At 35.6% G+C, this 18,232-nt stretch overlaps 1 protein-coding gene across 2 annotated transcripts in view; it reads right to left on the bottom strand.

Annotated features, from left to right (window-relative positions):
• Positions 1-18,232, bottom strand: part of LOC107748802 (chloride channel protein 1-like) — a 45,036-nt gene that overhangs the window by 22,042 nt on the left and 4,762 nt on the right. Inside the window, exons 2-5 of one of the 2 annotated variants that reach the window (XM_016563765.1) lie at positions 9,012-9,231; positions 8,789-8,920; positions 1,122-1,250; positions 490-623 (exon numbers count right to left, since the gene is read on the bottom strand). In XM_016563765.1, the coding sequence (XP_016419251.1) occupies positions 490-623; positions 1,122-1,250; positions 8,789-8,920; positions 9,012-9,231 (615 nt within the window). The remainder of the gene's footprint in view (positions 1-489; positions 624-1,121; positions 1,251-8,788; positions 8,921-9,011; positions 9,232-18,232) is intronic. The other variant, XM_016563774.1, reaches the window with a different exon arrangement.

The following is an 18,232-nucleotide window of genomic DNA, read 5'->3' as shown; positions in this document are numbered from 1 at the left end:
GATAGATAGATAGATAGATAGACAGACAGACAGACAGAATGATAGATAGATAGATAGATAGATAGATAGATAGATAGATAGATAGATAGATATAGCAACAGATAGATTGAACAATAGATACACAGAATGATAGATAGATAGATAGATAGATAGATAGATAGATAGATAGATAGATAGATATAGCAACAGATAGATTGAACAATAGATACACAGAATGATAGATAGATAGACAGACAGACAGATAAAATGACACAGACAGACAGACACAGTTTTGTAGACAGACAGACAGACAGACAGATAGACAGACAGACAGATAGATAGCTAGATAGATAGATAGATAGAGCAACAGATAGATAGATAGATAGATAGATAGATAGATAGAATGAGAAATAGATATATATAGTTAAATATAGTTAGATCTATATACTTCAATAAAATATTGCACAGTTATATATAACAATATAAAATATGAAAGTAGCAGAGGTCCACCTCCTTCCCGATAGGCATACCACTGCCCAGCCCAGCCGTGAGACCGATGACTTTAGCCACAAATGCCTTGAGCGTCAGATACTCCTTTAACACCACGCCTCTGAGGATGGTCTTGAGTTCAGGGATCCCCGAGCCTGAGGGACAGAGAAAAGATTTTCAAGAGAGAGGGAGTGATGCGCATGAAATTAATCCATAAAACATAAACACAATTTCACACAGAGTGTAGATCTTGTCACACTGATTATAAAAGATGAAAAAAGATTGGCGTGTATCCTCCAGTCTGATGTGGAGCACATGAGAAAGCTATCAAAACAATTGTGGTGAGGAGAGGTGAGAGAAAGAAAGAGAAAACGAGACCGTGATGATCACATCTTGAAAAGAGGGCAGGAAGATTTGAAGTGTTGTGGGTGGTTGAGGTGGATTTAGGACAAAAACTAGACAAAAATTGAATATAAAGCATAATAGCTGAGTACAGATGACAGAACAGAGGGACACAAACATGATTTGTGACATTGTGAGCAGAGAACCAGAATAGAAATGAGAATGCAAGGGTAAAGAACAGGACAAACAGAAATAATACAGGGTAATAAAAGCAGGAATGAGAGGACGTACACAATACAAGATACACAAACCTATAGCTTGTGGAGAGACTAGATGACAGAAGAGGGATGCAAACACGACAAGGATGATGGGATATGAGACCCAGGCCAGATACTGCAGAGCCACATTCCCCTTCAGCTCTCCGTACATCCACTTATATGCTGACAGAGAAAAACAGAAAGGTTGAGAAAAGTTTCACTGTAGGACATTTTTTATTTGCTCACATCTATAATACAACACATCAAATTGGGTGTTGATTAAATTTAATAAATTATACTTAATGGGGTCCTATTATACTTTTTCACTTTTTCAACTTTAGTTAGTCTGTATTGTTGCTGTTTGAGCATAAAAAAGATCGGCGAAGTTACAAAGCTCAAAGTCCAATTCAAAAGAAGATATTTTATTTAACAATCCGGGTTTAAATTAAAACTATTCGAGGCGTTCATGCCAGACTGGGGAGAGAGGTGTTATAATAATGTAAAATATGTGAAAAATGTGTTTTTCGAACAACCTAGTATGACAGCCTGTTCCAGTACACCCCCAAAACAAAATCAAGACTTTGTAAAAGAGCATAATAGGACCCCTTTAACATAAAAATTTACACTATTTAGGTTTAATTAAGGCACAGATGTGCATCTTTAAGAATACTTCCTTAGTGACAAGGTGATGTATCCTTAAATATACATTTTTTGCTATTTTCTTCGGACAGTTTTTAATGCATATACTGCATACTGTAACAATTATTATAAAGTTTGACTTGTATAACTAGTTCTGATTATTCTTATTATTCCTGATTGGCTGATCCGAGCCTACCACAATTATGTGTATTACAGTATAAGGTATTATGAATGCATTTACAATACCTTTATTATTTCATTTTGGCATGACAATTGGCAAGAGAACTGTCCTTATGAGATAGCTCTGTCTCTGTTCCCAGTATCAGTAATTGGCTCTCTGAGGTGATGTCCTCTCTTCAGCTCCAAAGAATAGATTTTCTCAGAATTGGCAGTCACACTAAATCAGAGACGCTCAAAGCAAGTTGGCCAGTGATGACCTTTGATTTGGGCCACCACGCCATATTACAAGTGGGGGACTTGTTTTTTTGCATTTAAATGTAGAGAATACAAATTAACTTGATTAAAAGAAAACCTTTCAAAGGGATAATTCACCCTGAAATGAAAACTGTCTTTGTTTAGTCATCCTGGAAAAGGTTTGAGAATCAATTCTCACTATTAACTTATTAATAATGTTCTTATTCTGCTGGATCTATCTGCTGCTTTTGACAATGTCAATCATCAGATCCTCCTGTCTGCCCTCTCATCACTGGGCATCACAGGGATTCCACTTCACTGGTTTGAATCCTATCTCACTGGTAGGTCTTTCAGGGTGGCCTGGGGAGGGGAGGTATCCAAAGCACATCAACTGGTCACTGGGGTTCCTCAGGGATCAGTTCTTGGATCCCTCCTCTTCTCCATATACACTACATCACTGGGTCCCATCATACAGGCACATGGCTTCTCCTGCCATTGCTATGCTGATGACACACAGCTCTATCTCTCATTTCAACCAGATGATCCAACAGTAGCCACACAGATCTCAGGCTGCCTGGCGGACATCTCGGCATGGATGAAAGAACATCACCTACAGCTCAACCTGGCAAAGACTGAGCTTCTTGTCTTCCCTGCCACTCCAACTCTACAGCATGATTTCACCATCCAGCTAGGTACTTCTACAATTACCCCATCGACTTCGGTCAGAAATCTTGGTGTAACCTTTGATGACCAGCTGACCTTCAAAGACCACATTGCAAAGACCGCTCGATCTTGCAGGTTTGCATTGCACAACATCAGAAAGATCAGGCCCTTTCTAACGGAGAATGCTGCACAACTTCTTGTCCAGGCCCTTGTCATTTCTAGGCTGGACTTCCACCAAGCACAGTCAAACTTCTACAAATGATTCAGAATGCAATGGCACGACTGGTCTTCAACGAGCCCAAAAGAGCCCATGTTACACCTCTCTTTATCTCCTTGCACTGGCTACCAGTTGCGGCTCGAATCAAGTTCAAGACATTGATGCTTGCATATAGAACAGCCACAGGCTCAGCACCCGCCTACTTCCACTCACTACTACGAATCTACATCCCCTCCAGAAGTCTGAGATCAGCTAGTGAGCGACGCCTCGTGGTACCATCAGAAGCAATCAATTGTAGTATTAAAACAACTAAAAACAGATCCAAAACTAAAAGCTAAAAATATGGATGCTAATAGAACTAATAATAATAATAATAATAGTATTATTATTATTAAATATTAATAGTAATAAAAATACGCTATGGCCTACTTCCACTCACTATTACGAATCTACATCCCCCTCCAGAAGTCTGAGATCCGCTAGTGAGCGACGCCTCGTGGTACCATCACAGAGAGGCTCAAAATCACTTTCCAGAACATTCTCGTTCACCATTCCTGGCTGGTGGAATGATCTTCCCACCCCTATCCAGAATGCTGAATTCCTGACAATTTTCAAGCGACAGCTCATCCTAAATTAAAAAATAAAAAAATTAAAAACTTTGTCTTTCTCTTTATTTATGCCTTCCCTTTCTAGCTTGTACTTATTTGAACAATGCCTAAAACCTGGTATTACGAGCACTTCCTGTGTCTGTTTGCCTCTTTAAGAAGAATCGCTTTATGTATTCCCCAATTGTATGTCGCTTTGAATAAAAGCGTCTGCAAAATGACTAAATGTAAATGTATTAACTAACTATTAACTACAACTTTTGCTTCAATAAACTCCCAATTTTCTGCTTATTAATAGTTAGTGAGGTAGTTGTTAAGTTTAGGTATGGGGCAGGATTAAGAGACCTATGGTCTTGCAGAATAAGACATTAATATGTGCTTTATAAGTACTAATAAACAGTCAATTTCCTACTAATATGCATGTTAACAAGCAGCTCGTGAATAGGAAGAATTGGTCCCTAAACTAAAGTGCTATCATTGAAAAAATACTATGGAAGTCAATGGCTCCCAGCAACTGTTTGGTTACCCACATTCTTCAAAATATCTACTCTTGTGTTAAGCAGAAGAAAGAAACTTGTTCAAGTTTGGAACAACTTGAGGGTTACTAAATGAAGTCAGAATTTTCATTTTTGGGTAAACTATGCCTTTAATATAATAAAGTTATATGTCTGATATATACAGACATATATAGACAAAGTTTTTTGCATTCAGTTGTATCGGACGTGTTTCATAAACAGATGTTATTACTCTTTTTTTCATTTGTGTTGCTATGTTGTTTGAAAATGAGAAAAATATTAAATATACATGATATAAAATTGATTAATATAATATAAATTCATTTTAATTCTAAATCTTAGTCCAAATTCTATTCCTGGCTGCTGTTCAGTATTTTCACCTTTGCTAAAAAGAATAATATTAGAAAAAATACTGTGTATATCACTGCACAGATGCCATCCATAGAAGCCAACTATTAATATCAGTTTACATATCAGAAAATATACACTATTATTACTTTCAAACATTTGGGGTTGGTAACATTTTTTTTATGTTTTTGAAAGAAGTCTCACCCAGGCTGCATTCATTTGATTTTTTTTTTTGTAACATTATAAATGTCGGTTTAAAGGGATAGTTCACCCCAAAATGAAAATTCTGTCATTAATTACTCAACCTCATGTCGTTCCAAACCCGTAAGACCTTCGTTCAACTTCGGAACACAAATTAAGATATTTTTAATGAAATCCGAGAGCTTTCTGACCCTCCACAGATTGCAACGCAACTGAAATGTTCCCAGACCCAAAAACATAAGGACATTGGTAAAATAGTTAATGTGACATCAGGGGTTCAACCGTAATTTTACGAAGCTACGAGAATACTCCAAGTTACCATCCTCCGCCATAGCCAAGAGTACCACAACATATGCGCATGATGCTGCTGACATATGGTAACTTGGAGGAGAAGAATTGTTGAATAAAGTCGTTATTTTTGTTTTCTTTGCACACAAAAAGTATTCTCGTAGCTTCGTAAAATTATGGTTAAACGTGGACTATTTTACCGATGTCCTTCCTTCGTTTCTGGACCCGGGAATATTTCAGTTACATTGCTGTCTATGGGGGGGGTCAGAAAGCTCTCGGATTTCATCAAAAATATCTTCATTTGTGCTCCAAAGGTGAACGAAGGTCTTATGGGTTCGGAACGACATGAGGGTGAGCAATTAAAGTGCCCCTATTATGCCATTTTTAAGGTTGCTAATATTGTTTTATGAGTCTCCTAAAACAGGTTTACATGCATGCAAGGTCAAAAAACACATTAGTTTTCTCAAAAATAGATTTAATTTTACCTCATTTCTAAATGATTCGTAAACGACTCGTGCGAAGCAGTTCAAAGAATTAGTCTCTCTAAACCCCTCCTTTCCGTGAGCCCTCACTGCTGTGATTGGTCAGATGGCGCAGTCCTTTGTGATTGGTCCAGAGCCGTAGAGAGATTGGCACTGGACTGGTCTACCGCATACAGCTCGTGTCGGAAACGAAACGCCCATTGCCATGACGGAATGACAGCCCTGGAGACTTGTCAATACATAGAAAAGATGGTATCGATTGTACCTTACCAATTCGAGCCGGAGTCTGATGATGAAACGGTTGAACTGGCTGATCGACAAGAGACTGATTCGCAAGCAGGACTGGAGGCAGGACGTTTCTCAGTGGTAAGTGTCAAGTGTTAACAAGTTTGTGGTAATTATAAGATGTGATAAAACAAATAAAATAAAACAAACTTTTTTTTGATAGACAATAACTTTATTTATCGTGCACTGTCAGCTTCACAACTTTGCAGATAGTTTGTTCACATACAGCTACATGACACACTGCATGAAAGGTAATATTCAAAAAGGCATAATAGGGGCACTTTAATGGCAGAAATTTCATTTTTGGGTGAACTATCCCTTTAATAAGGTTTGAATTGTTGACAAGTTCATTAGTACTAGACATTAGTACTTCAAAAGCATTTATCTTAATGTTAATTTAAATATTTACTAACACATATTAAAATCAAAAGTTGCATCTGCTAATATTCGACTTAAGAACCTAATAATGGACCTAAGTTACCATGAACGAACAATAAATAGTTGTAACAAATAGACTGCTCATTGTTAGTTAATGTTAGTCAGTGCGTTAACTAACACTAACTAATGGGACCCTATTATAAAGTGTTGTCTAAATAGAAGAATAACATTTGAATATTAAGGCCACAACTATTTCACAATATAACAGAGCCTCTCATACCTTTTTGCTTAAATATATACAGACTTAAAGTGTCACCCAATAGGAACTAGGGGTGGGAATCACAGGGTACCTCATGATACCATACGAATCACGATACATGGCTCACGATACGATAATATCACGAATACAGCGATTCTGCGATAATCGATATATTGCTAGACAATCCTATAACGATACATCACGATATCTGTCTAACTATGAAAACAAAATGCCTGTGAAAAGGTTAAGTGTAAGTTTTCTCTCTTTATTCAAGTCCAAACTGATAGAAAACAGTTCTGTAAATCAAATTTAACATGTTAATTAATCATTTTATTCTTGGACTTATTAAAAGCTTACACATATCTTTGTGTGTAAAGCAACACATTTAGCTGCTTATCAACTTTATATAGGCTATATATGAAGAGTCTGGTTCCAAAACGCGATAAACGCCATTTTTAAAAAAAATATCGCATGTGATTGTCATGCGCATCTCGTCAGTAAAGCCGATTCTGTGATTAATAGTAAATCTCCATCATGTGCTTTCAGATGGAGCGACATTTAATACACAGAGCCGTAGATCACCGACAAGCTACGCAATATCGCGTTTATTAGGTGAATCGCATTCGATTATGAACGCGATATTGCGTAGCTTGTTAGTGTTTTTATTAATGCCATTTATGTTTTTGTTAATACAGCATATAGTACTAGTCAACTAAATGAATGTAACATGGCAAAGATGAATGCACTTTTGGAAGTTGAATGTAAGGGAAATGTCATTTTGGAATTTCTGTGGTCTAATGTGATATTGTTGTTCATGTTCTTGTTCATGATGAAATGTTATTTTTATTGTTGTAATTAATGTATAGCAAACAAGATGACCCATTGAATTCATTTTGGGAGCGATGACTGATGAATGTATTTTTAGTCCAGTGCCTGTATACAAGATTAGTATTGACCAAGTTCAGAGGCTGTCATATGTGGATCAACTTACTATGTTGTGTATTTTCAACATTTTCAAAATGAAAAATAACTTTCATATTGATTTAATGGATTTATTGCATTTTGAAAAAAAAAAAAACTATCATGGATTTATTGCATTTTGGGAAAAAAAATAATAAAATTATATAATAAATCTTTGAAAATCAAAATCTGGATTTTAATTTTTAATGTTATTATAACCTAAAGATGCTATGTGAAAGTTTGAAACAGAAAATAGTGGTTTTCATCTTGCCACTTTCTTGGTAAAGAAAACACAACAGTCTGTGATGATTTGGGGTGCAATGTCATCTGCTGGTGTTGGTCCATTGTGTTTTTTGAAAACCAACGTCACTGCACCCGTTTACCAAGACATTTTGGAGCACTTCATGCTTCCTTCTGCTGACCAGCTTTTTGAAGATGCTGATTTTATTTTCCAGCAGGATTTGGCACCTGCTCACACTGCCAAAAGCACCAAAAGTTGGTTAAATGACCATGGTGTTGGTGTGCTTGACTGGCCAGGAAACTCACCAGACCTGAACCCCATAGAGAATCTATGGTATTGTCAAGAGGAAAATGAGAAACAAGAGACCAAAAAATGCAGATGAGCTGAAGGCCACTGTCAAAGAAACCTGGGCTTCCATACCACCTTAGTAGTGCCACAAACTGATCACCTCCATGCCATGCCGAGTTGAGGCAGTAATTAAAGCAAAAGGAGCCCCTACCATGTATTGAGTACATGTACAGTAAATGAACATACTTTCCAGAAGGCCAACAATTCACTAAAAATGTTTTTTTTTATTGGTCTTATGAAGTAAGATAGTGTTTGTTGAGATAGTGAATTGGTGGGTTTTTGTTAAATGTGAGCCAAAATCATCACAATTAAAAGAACCAAAGACTTAAACTACTTCAGTCTGTGTGCATTGACTATTTAATACACGAGTTTCACAATTTGAGTTGAATTACTGAAATAAATGAACTTTTCCATGACATTCTAATTTATTGAGATGCACAGTATATATATATATATATATATATATATGCGTGGCAAGCACACACACTGCACACTTCTGCGCCGCATTACGGCTCTGACAAGGTTTTGTTTCGTCGTCCATGTCATAGATTTATGTTTCTGCCGGTCGGTGCCCACTGCCCACTGCATAACGCGCACTTGTAATATCTAAAGAGAGAGAGAGCATCCAGTTTTGTTGACATAAAACTAGACGCGCCGGCGGCGCTCTCTCTCACTCATATTGTGAGGGAAATCCACCTGCGATCCGAGCTGAGAGGTTAGGCTACTCATGGACTCAATATGCGCTCTGCAATGATAACGTGATCGATGCCTACAGTCCACGCTAAATATCGATACTCTGGCACCAAGTCTCGCGGCCGGAAATATCGCGATAAATCGGCACATCGATTTATTGTCCCACCCCTAACAGGAACATTTACCTTGTAGGCTCTTGGCACTGGCATAGTCCATGCTCCAGCTAACCAGAGCCATAGTGAGACCTAAAAGAACCAAGAAGATCCAGTCCTCGCCCAACTTTGTCACAATATACCTCTGGATCCGGGCCAGGCAGTCTGCAATGCAAACACATTCTAACGGCTATTCACTTTGGACCAGTGCACTTGATTTCTAGGTAAACAGAAAGGGTTTTCATTAGCTACTCACCCTGGCATTTGGAATAGGGGCGTGGCTTCTTTATAGAGGAGGAGGGGCTTAAACCTGGTGTCATGGGCCCCGCATCCAGGCTGGCATGATGTGCTCGGCCGTGGCCTCTCCTGGTTGCCTTGGCATTGCCGGCATGCCTCTTCCATTGCCTTTCAGTCAACAGACGTGTGGCCTCCCGTCTCGCAATATTACCCAGCTGCTCCCGATATTCCCCATACAGCTGAAAAAGACAGAATGCGGGTTTCTACCAGGAACAGAAACGACCACATGACACCCGCATTGATCAGTGAAGAGTGAAGAGTGATCAATGCGAAGAAAATTGAAGAAAATCAAAGTGAAGAAAATCTATGGAAGGAAAGTCTGCAGTGAACAAAGCAAATATGGGGGGAAAGTCACTCTTGATGATGTGGATAACTGCAATTTAATGGTGGAAAATCCTTTGATTTCACAACTCTCAGAGTGCACATTGGTTCAGTGTGATTGTGTGCATGTGAGTACTTGTTGAAGTAGGAACGTGAAGGGAATCAATGCAAGTGTGTGTGGTGGTGAGTAACAGTCATTTACATATGTCAGACAGAAATAGTCATGCTGTCTAACAGGGCAGAATGGAAAAAGCGCTCCCCCGAGATACTCGCAATCATACACGCACATGCACAAGATTCAGCCGAAAATGTAGTACTCAAAGTTCCCAACTATACTGCACCAACTTAAAGCCATACACCCCAAAAGAAAGAAAGAACAGATTAAAGTCACCATCAATTGAAAATTGCAACCATCTTATCTTCTCTATTGTGATTTATATCTGAGTGGCTTATTGGATGGCAAAACAACATAGGGTGGTACTTGATTTAGTCCATCGGGATTTGCTTAGATCATGGGGATCGATTAGAAGTGGGTGCTGCAAAATAAATTGAGGCCATAAAAAATAAGAATCATCTATTTTGATTTCTTGGTGAGCTACATGAGTACACAAATGCAAAAATAATGGACTGTCCATCACGCTCTGGATATTGGCCAGTAAAGGAGGAAGTGATCCACACAAGACATTCTTCACCTTCCTTCCATTACACCCAATACACACGCCTACATACATACATTCCTGAGCAGCACAGACCCCACACGGTGCGAGACTGGTGGGATCGGATTCAGCCCCCTCAAAAACAAGAAATGATCAATATATATATGGTTCAACTTATATACACAACTCAGCATATTTGAGTATTTATATAAGGCATTTGAAATAAATTATAAATATATATAAAAGGCAAATAAATAAATAAGAGGGAAAGACTGAATGAATGAACAATTAACAAATAAAGATAAAAACGATCATCAAACATTTGGAGGCATTTATTTTATCAAAAATTCTTTTTCCAAACAAAGTACATAAACCGCTGCGTTTTTGGTAGCTTTACACAATTGTGACCCTGGACCACAAAACCAGTCATAGGGGTTTGAACGCTGAATAAATAAGCTTTCCATTGATGTATGGTTTGTTAGGATAGGACAATATTTGGCCGAGATACAACTATTTGAAAATCTGGAATCTGAGGGTGCAAAAAAATGTAAATATTTGATTAACATTAAGAAAGTGCTGTCACTTTAAGAGAACGCACTGATCCAGTGCACTGATACTGTACGTTCAGCCGACTATGTCTGCTAGGATACTCACCAAGACGGGCATTTTGACAATTTTTGTGTGAATTTGTCCTTTCAAACACAATACTTCACAGAGAGCTTAATATTTGCGCGCGTTCTGAGACGTGGGTTCACGCGCTTCGGATGAGCGCACACACAGATCTTCTCACTGCGCGAGCGAGTTTGCGTCTTCTGGCTCTTTAATATTTAAACTGGTCAGGCTTACATGAGTTTAGTTTAAACACAGACAGCAACGTGTGCTGTTCAGGTCTCACCTGCGCTATCAACACGTGAAGACGGCATAAATAACAGTTATTCCAACATACAGCACTCGCATTGATTAAAGAGTGACTGGTTTGTCCACGTATTGTTTTTTTTCTCTCTCATCGCTCTTGTTGAGATAAAAGTACATATTATGTGACCCTGGACCACAAAACCAGTCATAAGGGTAAATTTTTCGAAATTGAGATTTATGCATCATCTGAAATCTGAATAAATAAGCCTTCTATTGATGTATGGTTTGTTATGATAGGACAATATTTGGCCGAGATACAACTATTTGAAAATCTGGAATCTGAGGGTGCAAAAAAATGTAAATATTAAGAAAATCGTCTTTAAAGCTGTCCAAATGAAGTTCTTAGCAATGCATATTATTAATCAAAAATTAAGTTTTAATATATTTACAGTTGGAAATTTACAAAATATCTTCATGGAACATGATCTTTACTTAATATCCTAATGATTTTTGGCATAAAAGAAAAATCAATAATTTTGACCCATACAATGTATTTTTGGCTATTGCTACAAATATACCCGTGCGACTTAAGACTGGTTTTGTGGTCCAGGGTCACAATTTATAAAAGACCAAATTTCAGTACAGAACTCAATCAACCAAACCATTATAGTATCATTTAGACCTGATGAGTGAGACTTATACCAATAAATTACATTTAAAACATTGCAGTACCAGCAGTGTGCTTCATTACTTCAAATGTAAATCTACTATAGGTTTGTTTTCCAAATGCAGAGTCCAAAAACAATTTTTGAACTTTTGTGGAACAAAACTCAATTAGGACAAAGTTATTCTCTTTCACTAATAAATTTTTTTTTTTTTATTAATTTATTTATGAACAATTATTATACAGTAGATCAGTAGTCAGTCTACTTTAAATTTTAATGGCATTTCATAATCCTAATTTAGGATTATTTACTAAGGGTATGAAAAAAGTAAAAGTACATTAAATAATGATCTGTTAACTACATAATATGTATTAACTAACTAACATACACTACCAGTCAAAAGTTTTTGAACAGTTAGATTTTTTATGTTTTTAAAAGAATTCTCTTCTGATCATCAAGCCTGTATTTATTTCATCCAAAAATGCATTATGAAATATTTTTACCATTTAAAATAACTTCTAATTGAATATATTTTTAAATATAATTTATTCCTGTGCTCAAAGCAAAATTTTCAGCATCATTACTTCAGTCTTCACATGATCTGATTTGCTGTTCAAGAAACAGTTATTATTATTATTATTATTATTGTTATTATTATCAATATTTAAAACAGTTGAGTAAATTTTTTTTAGGAGTCTTTGATGAATAGAGAGATCAAAAAGATCAGCATTTATCTGAAATAAAGAAAACTTTTGTAACATTACACTATATCATTCAAAAGCTTGGAGTCAGTATATTTATTTATTTATTTATTTTGGAGTTGGGGAAAAAATATAGAAATGAATACTTTTATTTAGCAAGGATGCTTTAAATTGATCAAAAGTGATGATAAAGGCATTTATAATGTTACAAAAGATTTCTATTTCAAATAAATGCTGTTCTTCTGAACTTCCTATTCATCAAAGAAACCTGAAAAAATCCTACTCGGCTGTTTTCAACAAAATAATAATAAATGTTTTTTGACCAGCAAATCAGAATATTAGAATGATTTCTGAAGGATCATGTGACTGGAGTAATGATGCTAAAAATTCAGCTTTGAAATCACAGGAATAAAATACAATTTAAAATATATTCAAATAGAAAAGTTATTTTAATTTGTAAAAATATTTCAAAATGTTACTGTTTTTTTCTCTACTTTGGAACAAATAAATGCAGGCTTTGTGTTTTCTTAAAAAACATTAAAATATATTATTAAATATAAAAAATATATTATCAATTATATATTAATATAATATAAAAAGCATTATATATATATTATTGTCTGTAATTATGTTAACTGTTAGCATACAAATAATGTAAAATATTGATTATTAAAGTCCATTACTGTTAATGACTTCTTGATTACATTTAGAATTTATTTAGAATTTATTCATTTGAATGAAAGTGAACAAGAATGCTGAATTCTATGGCATGCATTCATAATGGAGACAAACCCACCTCATGTGTAGCTGCAGTCTTGAACATACTGTATAGATTTGACATTCTTCCACAGAGCATCTCATATGAGACATCCAGCTATACAACAGCATTTATACACTGCATTTGAATGTTGGCGCGCGCACACACACACACACTAACAAACTAACTATCGAATATCCTCCAATGACCAGTTTAACAAAAACCCTGAGAGTAAAAAAACTGAGAATAAGAAGACTTTTGGTTTTTTAATTCTTTTCTCATCCATCACATTATCATGATAAGATAGCAGAGTTTGTGTCAGATAGAGAGAAGACCCAAGGTTGTTTCTATCATTGCCTCTTCAATTTTCTGAAGTCAGTACACTGATTCAGGCTGACAGCGTGAGAGAGACTGTTCTGTAACAGAAAAACATTTACTTTATGACAACATATTCTCTCTCTTTCTCTCTCAAACACCTGTTTTCCCCGTTCCTCTTACTGATTTCCACAGTGCAGGCTTAACTTTACAATCGTGGCCTAAAACTCACAGCTCAGTTCTGAAATATCAGACGATGTCTTCTCTAGACAACTGAAATCAATCAACAAATTATAAGTTCAAGAATAAGACCAAAAATATACTATCCAACATGTTATTCTGAGAGAGAAAAAAAGGCTCAAAGACAAGAGAGAGCGAGAGAGAGGAAGACAGAGCAGAGAGAGTGAAAGTTGCTAACAGACATAAGCACTGAAGGACATAGTGACTTTGAGAGTTAATTAAAAACAGAAATATAATGGTCAGTGTGTATAAGTGTGTAAATATAATATAATCTGACCCATTTACTGACAGACTGATCAGGAGATTTTCTAAAAAAAAAAAAAAAAAAAAAAGACAATATCAAATGTAATTATATTAATAAAACAATATTAACATGATCAAATAATGCATATGAATAATTAAAATGAAATCATATGTAATAAATTATGTAATGTTGATATTTACATTTTTTTTATTAGTAGTTGACAATGAGCAACTAAACTCACATATCTTCATAAGTGTTGCTCTTTTTTTTAAGCAGTAAATTTATAAACGAAAATACTAAGAAAAAAAACGTATCTAATAATAATAATAAAATAAATAAATTTCTAGAAAATGCTAGAATATAGACTGACCTACATCCCAAGATTTCCATAAAAATAGAGCATTATCAACATCCACTAGTCCCCGTTAATGAAATCCTGTACAGTATAGCAAGTTACCGAAATGTTTACGTCTAGAAAAAATACAAATATTATTATGCTTAATCTCACCAGAATCTGGTCAAAATTCAGAACAGTCTCAAAAGTGTTGATGGGTTCCCTTATCATCGTGCTCTTTTTCCTCTGTCAGTATTTGCCTCTCTTCCTTTTCGTCTGCTATGTACCTATGTTCCTCCTCTCCTCCTTTTAACCTTCACAAAATATTCAGATAATAGTAACTGTATCTGCCTTATAGGGGGTGTCCTGTAGGTTAACATCGAAGTAAACCACATTACCCATAATGCAGTGCACTTCATTTACAGACTGCGGTTGACAGTGGGCTGTCAGCAGCTGTTAATTCACAGGACTGTGGCTTCCTAATCCTGTCTGGCGGTCAGCTGAAGTCCACTGCAGGTATCTGGATGTGAACACGTTTTCTGCATCATTTCATTTATTGTCGTCTGTCGTGCTTAAGTTGAATTCAGTTAAACCTGCATTAATGGTGTTGATTGATGTCAGCTTTGTGACATCACCACGTTCACCTCTACACTGTCCATTCATTAAAAGTGGCAAAAGTCTCAAAATAAAAACAGATGACTATGAAAGAATATTTTAATAAACATTAAAGTAGGCCATTAACAAATTGTTAAATTATATATTGCTTAGTCTCAGCCAAATGCTTGTCTATGGGCTACACACTCTCAGAAAAAAATTTACAAAAGCTGTCAGTGGGGTGGTACCTTTTCAAAAGGTACACATTTGAGCCCAATGGGTCCATATTTTAGAACGAGCCATTTTAGGTAGGCATGGCTGACTCTTAACTTTTATAAAGAATATCTCTTTGGATTTGAGACTTTAGTCTTTGCAACTTTACAGATCTTCTTTATGCACCAAGAGCTTGTAACACTCCAAAGAGAGAGGAAAAATTGAAATTGCATCATATGACCCCTTTAAATGCACATACAAGTACCTAAAGTGTACCTATTAGTTCCTAAAAGTGTACCTTTTAAAAACGTACAGTGATACAGATAACAGTGATAGCTTTTGTACCTTTTTTTCTGAGAGTGTACGGCACTTTCGCAAATTGGAAAGCTCTAATTTTATTGGACAATTTCGGATTTATACAACTTCCAGGAGTTAGATACATTTTTGTCAATCCATGTGGAAACAAATCCAGGTTTAGATTATAAGTGCTTTTGAGGAAGAAATAACTACTGAATTTTCAGGTTAAATGTTCAGGTTGCCAGGTTACCCGTCAGGGTTAATTGCATTGAATCTGAAGGATATTAAATGAGAAAACATTTCTGCATATTTAATTATGTTCATTTTCAATGTATACATGTGTTACGTTTCATTTATTTATTTTTTACTTTTATTATTATTGATATTACTATGCATAATTTAATTATTTATTTAGGTGGAAAGAGTTAATGTGGGGAAAAATAAAATTTTGTGTTAAAAAAAAAAAAGTTGTGTTAATGCTTTGTGTTAATAAAAAGTATTGTTAATGCTTTGGAAAAAGCTTGAAAATAAATTTCAAAAAAAAAAAAAAGAATTGCAGATTCAGATTTGTTCCCCGAGTCTTTGAAATAAACTGTAAATTATTACTTTTGGACACATATTCTGGTTATGAAGTTAACACACATTTAGGCATATTTATGTAGTGTTTTCTGTTAGACCCAGCATGGACTGACAGTGCTGTGCAATTTTTTTTAACACCAGCCTATCAACAGTTTACACACCCTCAAAACACCACATTAAAAAAAAAGGTCTCTTTAAAGTGGACTAGATTTTGTCCATGATAAAAAAATCAGACTAATGAGATTATGTACATTTAAGTAAAGAAAAATTTAGTTTTTACATATTTTCACACAGCATGCCCATATTTGAAAGTACATATACCACTGATCAGTTAAGCATGTTCTATTTATTAATAATTATATAAAGTTATTAAAAAGTCTCAACCAAGAAAAACAGGACACAACCTTAACCAAAAAGAGTTTGGATTTGGAAACTCTGGAAATTTGGAAAGAATTTGGATATTTCAGCAGTCTGTAGTCTGTAGTTCACAAGACCCCAGGAATATGCCAATTCTTCCTCAAAACATTATTATTTGCATTTCTGCCCAATAATTAAGTCAAAGTTCAAATGCAACAACCCATTTATCTCCTGCACACTCCCTCCACTTGACTCTCAGTCTGTTCATTGCTGTCAATCAGCAGTCTGACTCCCAGAGGCCTCTGTGCTAAAGAAGAGGTCATCAGCAGCTGCCTGACCTGGAAGTGAAATCACTTAAGTGTGCCCATTAAAAACAACACGCAGTGCTGTTTAACATTAGTATGAGCAAACACTGCTGTAAACAAATACATCGGTCATCTAAGACCAGACACCATCATTAGTTTTTCCATCATGGTAGAAACTTTCCATTGACTTCTTTTGTTTCACACCAAGCAAATTATCATTTCCATCATTCAAGTCTAAACCTGACACTCACAGGAACCATTCAGCATTTTTAGGGATAGTTTGCTCAAAAATGAAAATGATATCATGATTTACTCACCCTCATTTGTTCCAAACCCCTATGACTTCCTTTCTTCTGTAGAACATAAGTGATTTTTGTCTACACAATGAAAATCAATGTTGTCCAATGTCTTTTGTGCTCCACAGAAGGAAGCCATACAGGTGAGTAAATGATGACAGAATTTTCATTTTGGGTGAAATATCCCATCATTCCCTCATAAAAGGGACAGATCCCCCAAAATATTTAAATTAGGTTCTATTTACATGTATAAATAACAAAAATAACAGTATTTTCTTAGCAATAAATGTAAATAGTAGTTGCATGCTATTTCTTCTACTTGTGTAGATTAGTATTTCTACTAGTGCAAATAGTGGCAGATATCTGCACCTTATTATTGTAATACATTATAGACCCTTTTAGGGCCGACGTCACAATTACGTCACAGCGCTAGCTGGAGGCAAACCAAAGGGAAGACTGGAGTAATTATAATAATTGGGTAATAACTACTGTAGTTAATAACCTTGAACTTACCTCTAAACCTAATCTTAACCATGTAGTTACTTTGTATTACCCAGTACTTTCTTAGATAAGTATACTGTAAGTACACATTAGGGATGTCACAATTCTCAATATAACATTGAACTGTTGGTACAACATCTATGGTTCAGTACTCGCTTACGATTAGAATTTTTTTTCTGTTATGTGTTCAAGTAACTTCTGCGTGTTTTATTTCTTTCCGAATTGGCTTTGTGTGTGTGTGCCCGCGAGTTTACGCGCTGAGAAGAGAAAATGCCTCCACGCTTTTAACACGCATTTGAAAAAGCAACACACGCTAATAGGGTTGGGCATCGTTTGAATTTTATCAATTCCGATTATTTCGATTCCCAGTTTTGATTCCAATGTGATTAAAAAATTATATCAAACATTTATCCTGTGTCTCTTTGTGCAAACCATTTAGTTGCTGCTGAATACCATGAACAAAAATCAAGCTGCATGGAGCTGCATGATTCTGGATAAATTGAGTTTGTTTTTTTCCAATGGAAGTTGTGGTTCTCTCACGATTCTGAAGAAATAAACATTAGACAACTAAACAAAATCACATGTAATTTAATGAATGATTCAATGACTCACTCAAGATGTACTTGTTTCATTACATGATGAATTAGCGTTTTTGAAAAAATCTCTTGTATGATTCAAAGACAAATACATTTTAACAGCCCCTTTTCGCCACCTACTGGCGTAACAATGTAATTGATAAATCTTCATTTGAAGTGTCAAATTACTTTTAAAAGGTGATTTACTCTATTTTAATCGCTACCGTACACATCAGTGTTTATATCTGAACTAAAAACGTTTATCCCAGTACTTCTGTGATTTGAATGTTTGTAACACAGAAATAATTATACTGTGTGGCTGAAAAGAATGTGAAGCAATTCATTCATGACAGACAGCTGCTCTCTTTAGGTCAA

This window comes from Sinocyclocheilus rhinocerous, unplaced genomic scaffold (assembly GCF_001515625.1).
Source record: "Sinocyclocheilus rhinocerous isolate Xijiao unplaced genomic scaffold, SAMN03320098_v1.1 scaffold491, whole genome shotgun sequence".
Taxonomy (NCBI): domain Eukaryota; kingdom Metazoa; phylum Chordata; class Actinopteri; order Cypriniformes; family Cyprinidae; genus Sinocyclocheilus; species Sinocyclocheilus rhinocerous.
This window is presented reverse-complemented; position numbering and strand designations above follow the sequence as displayed.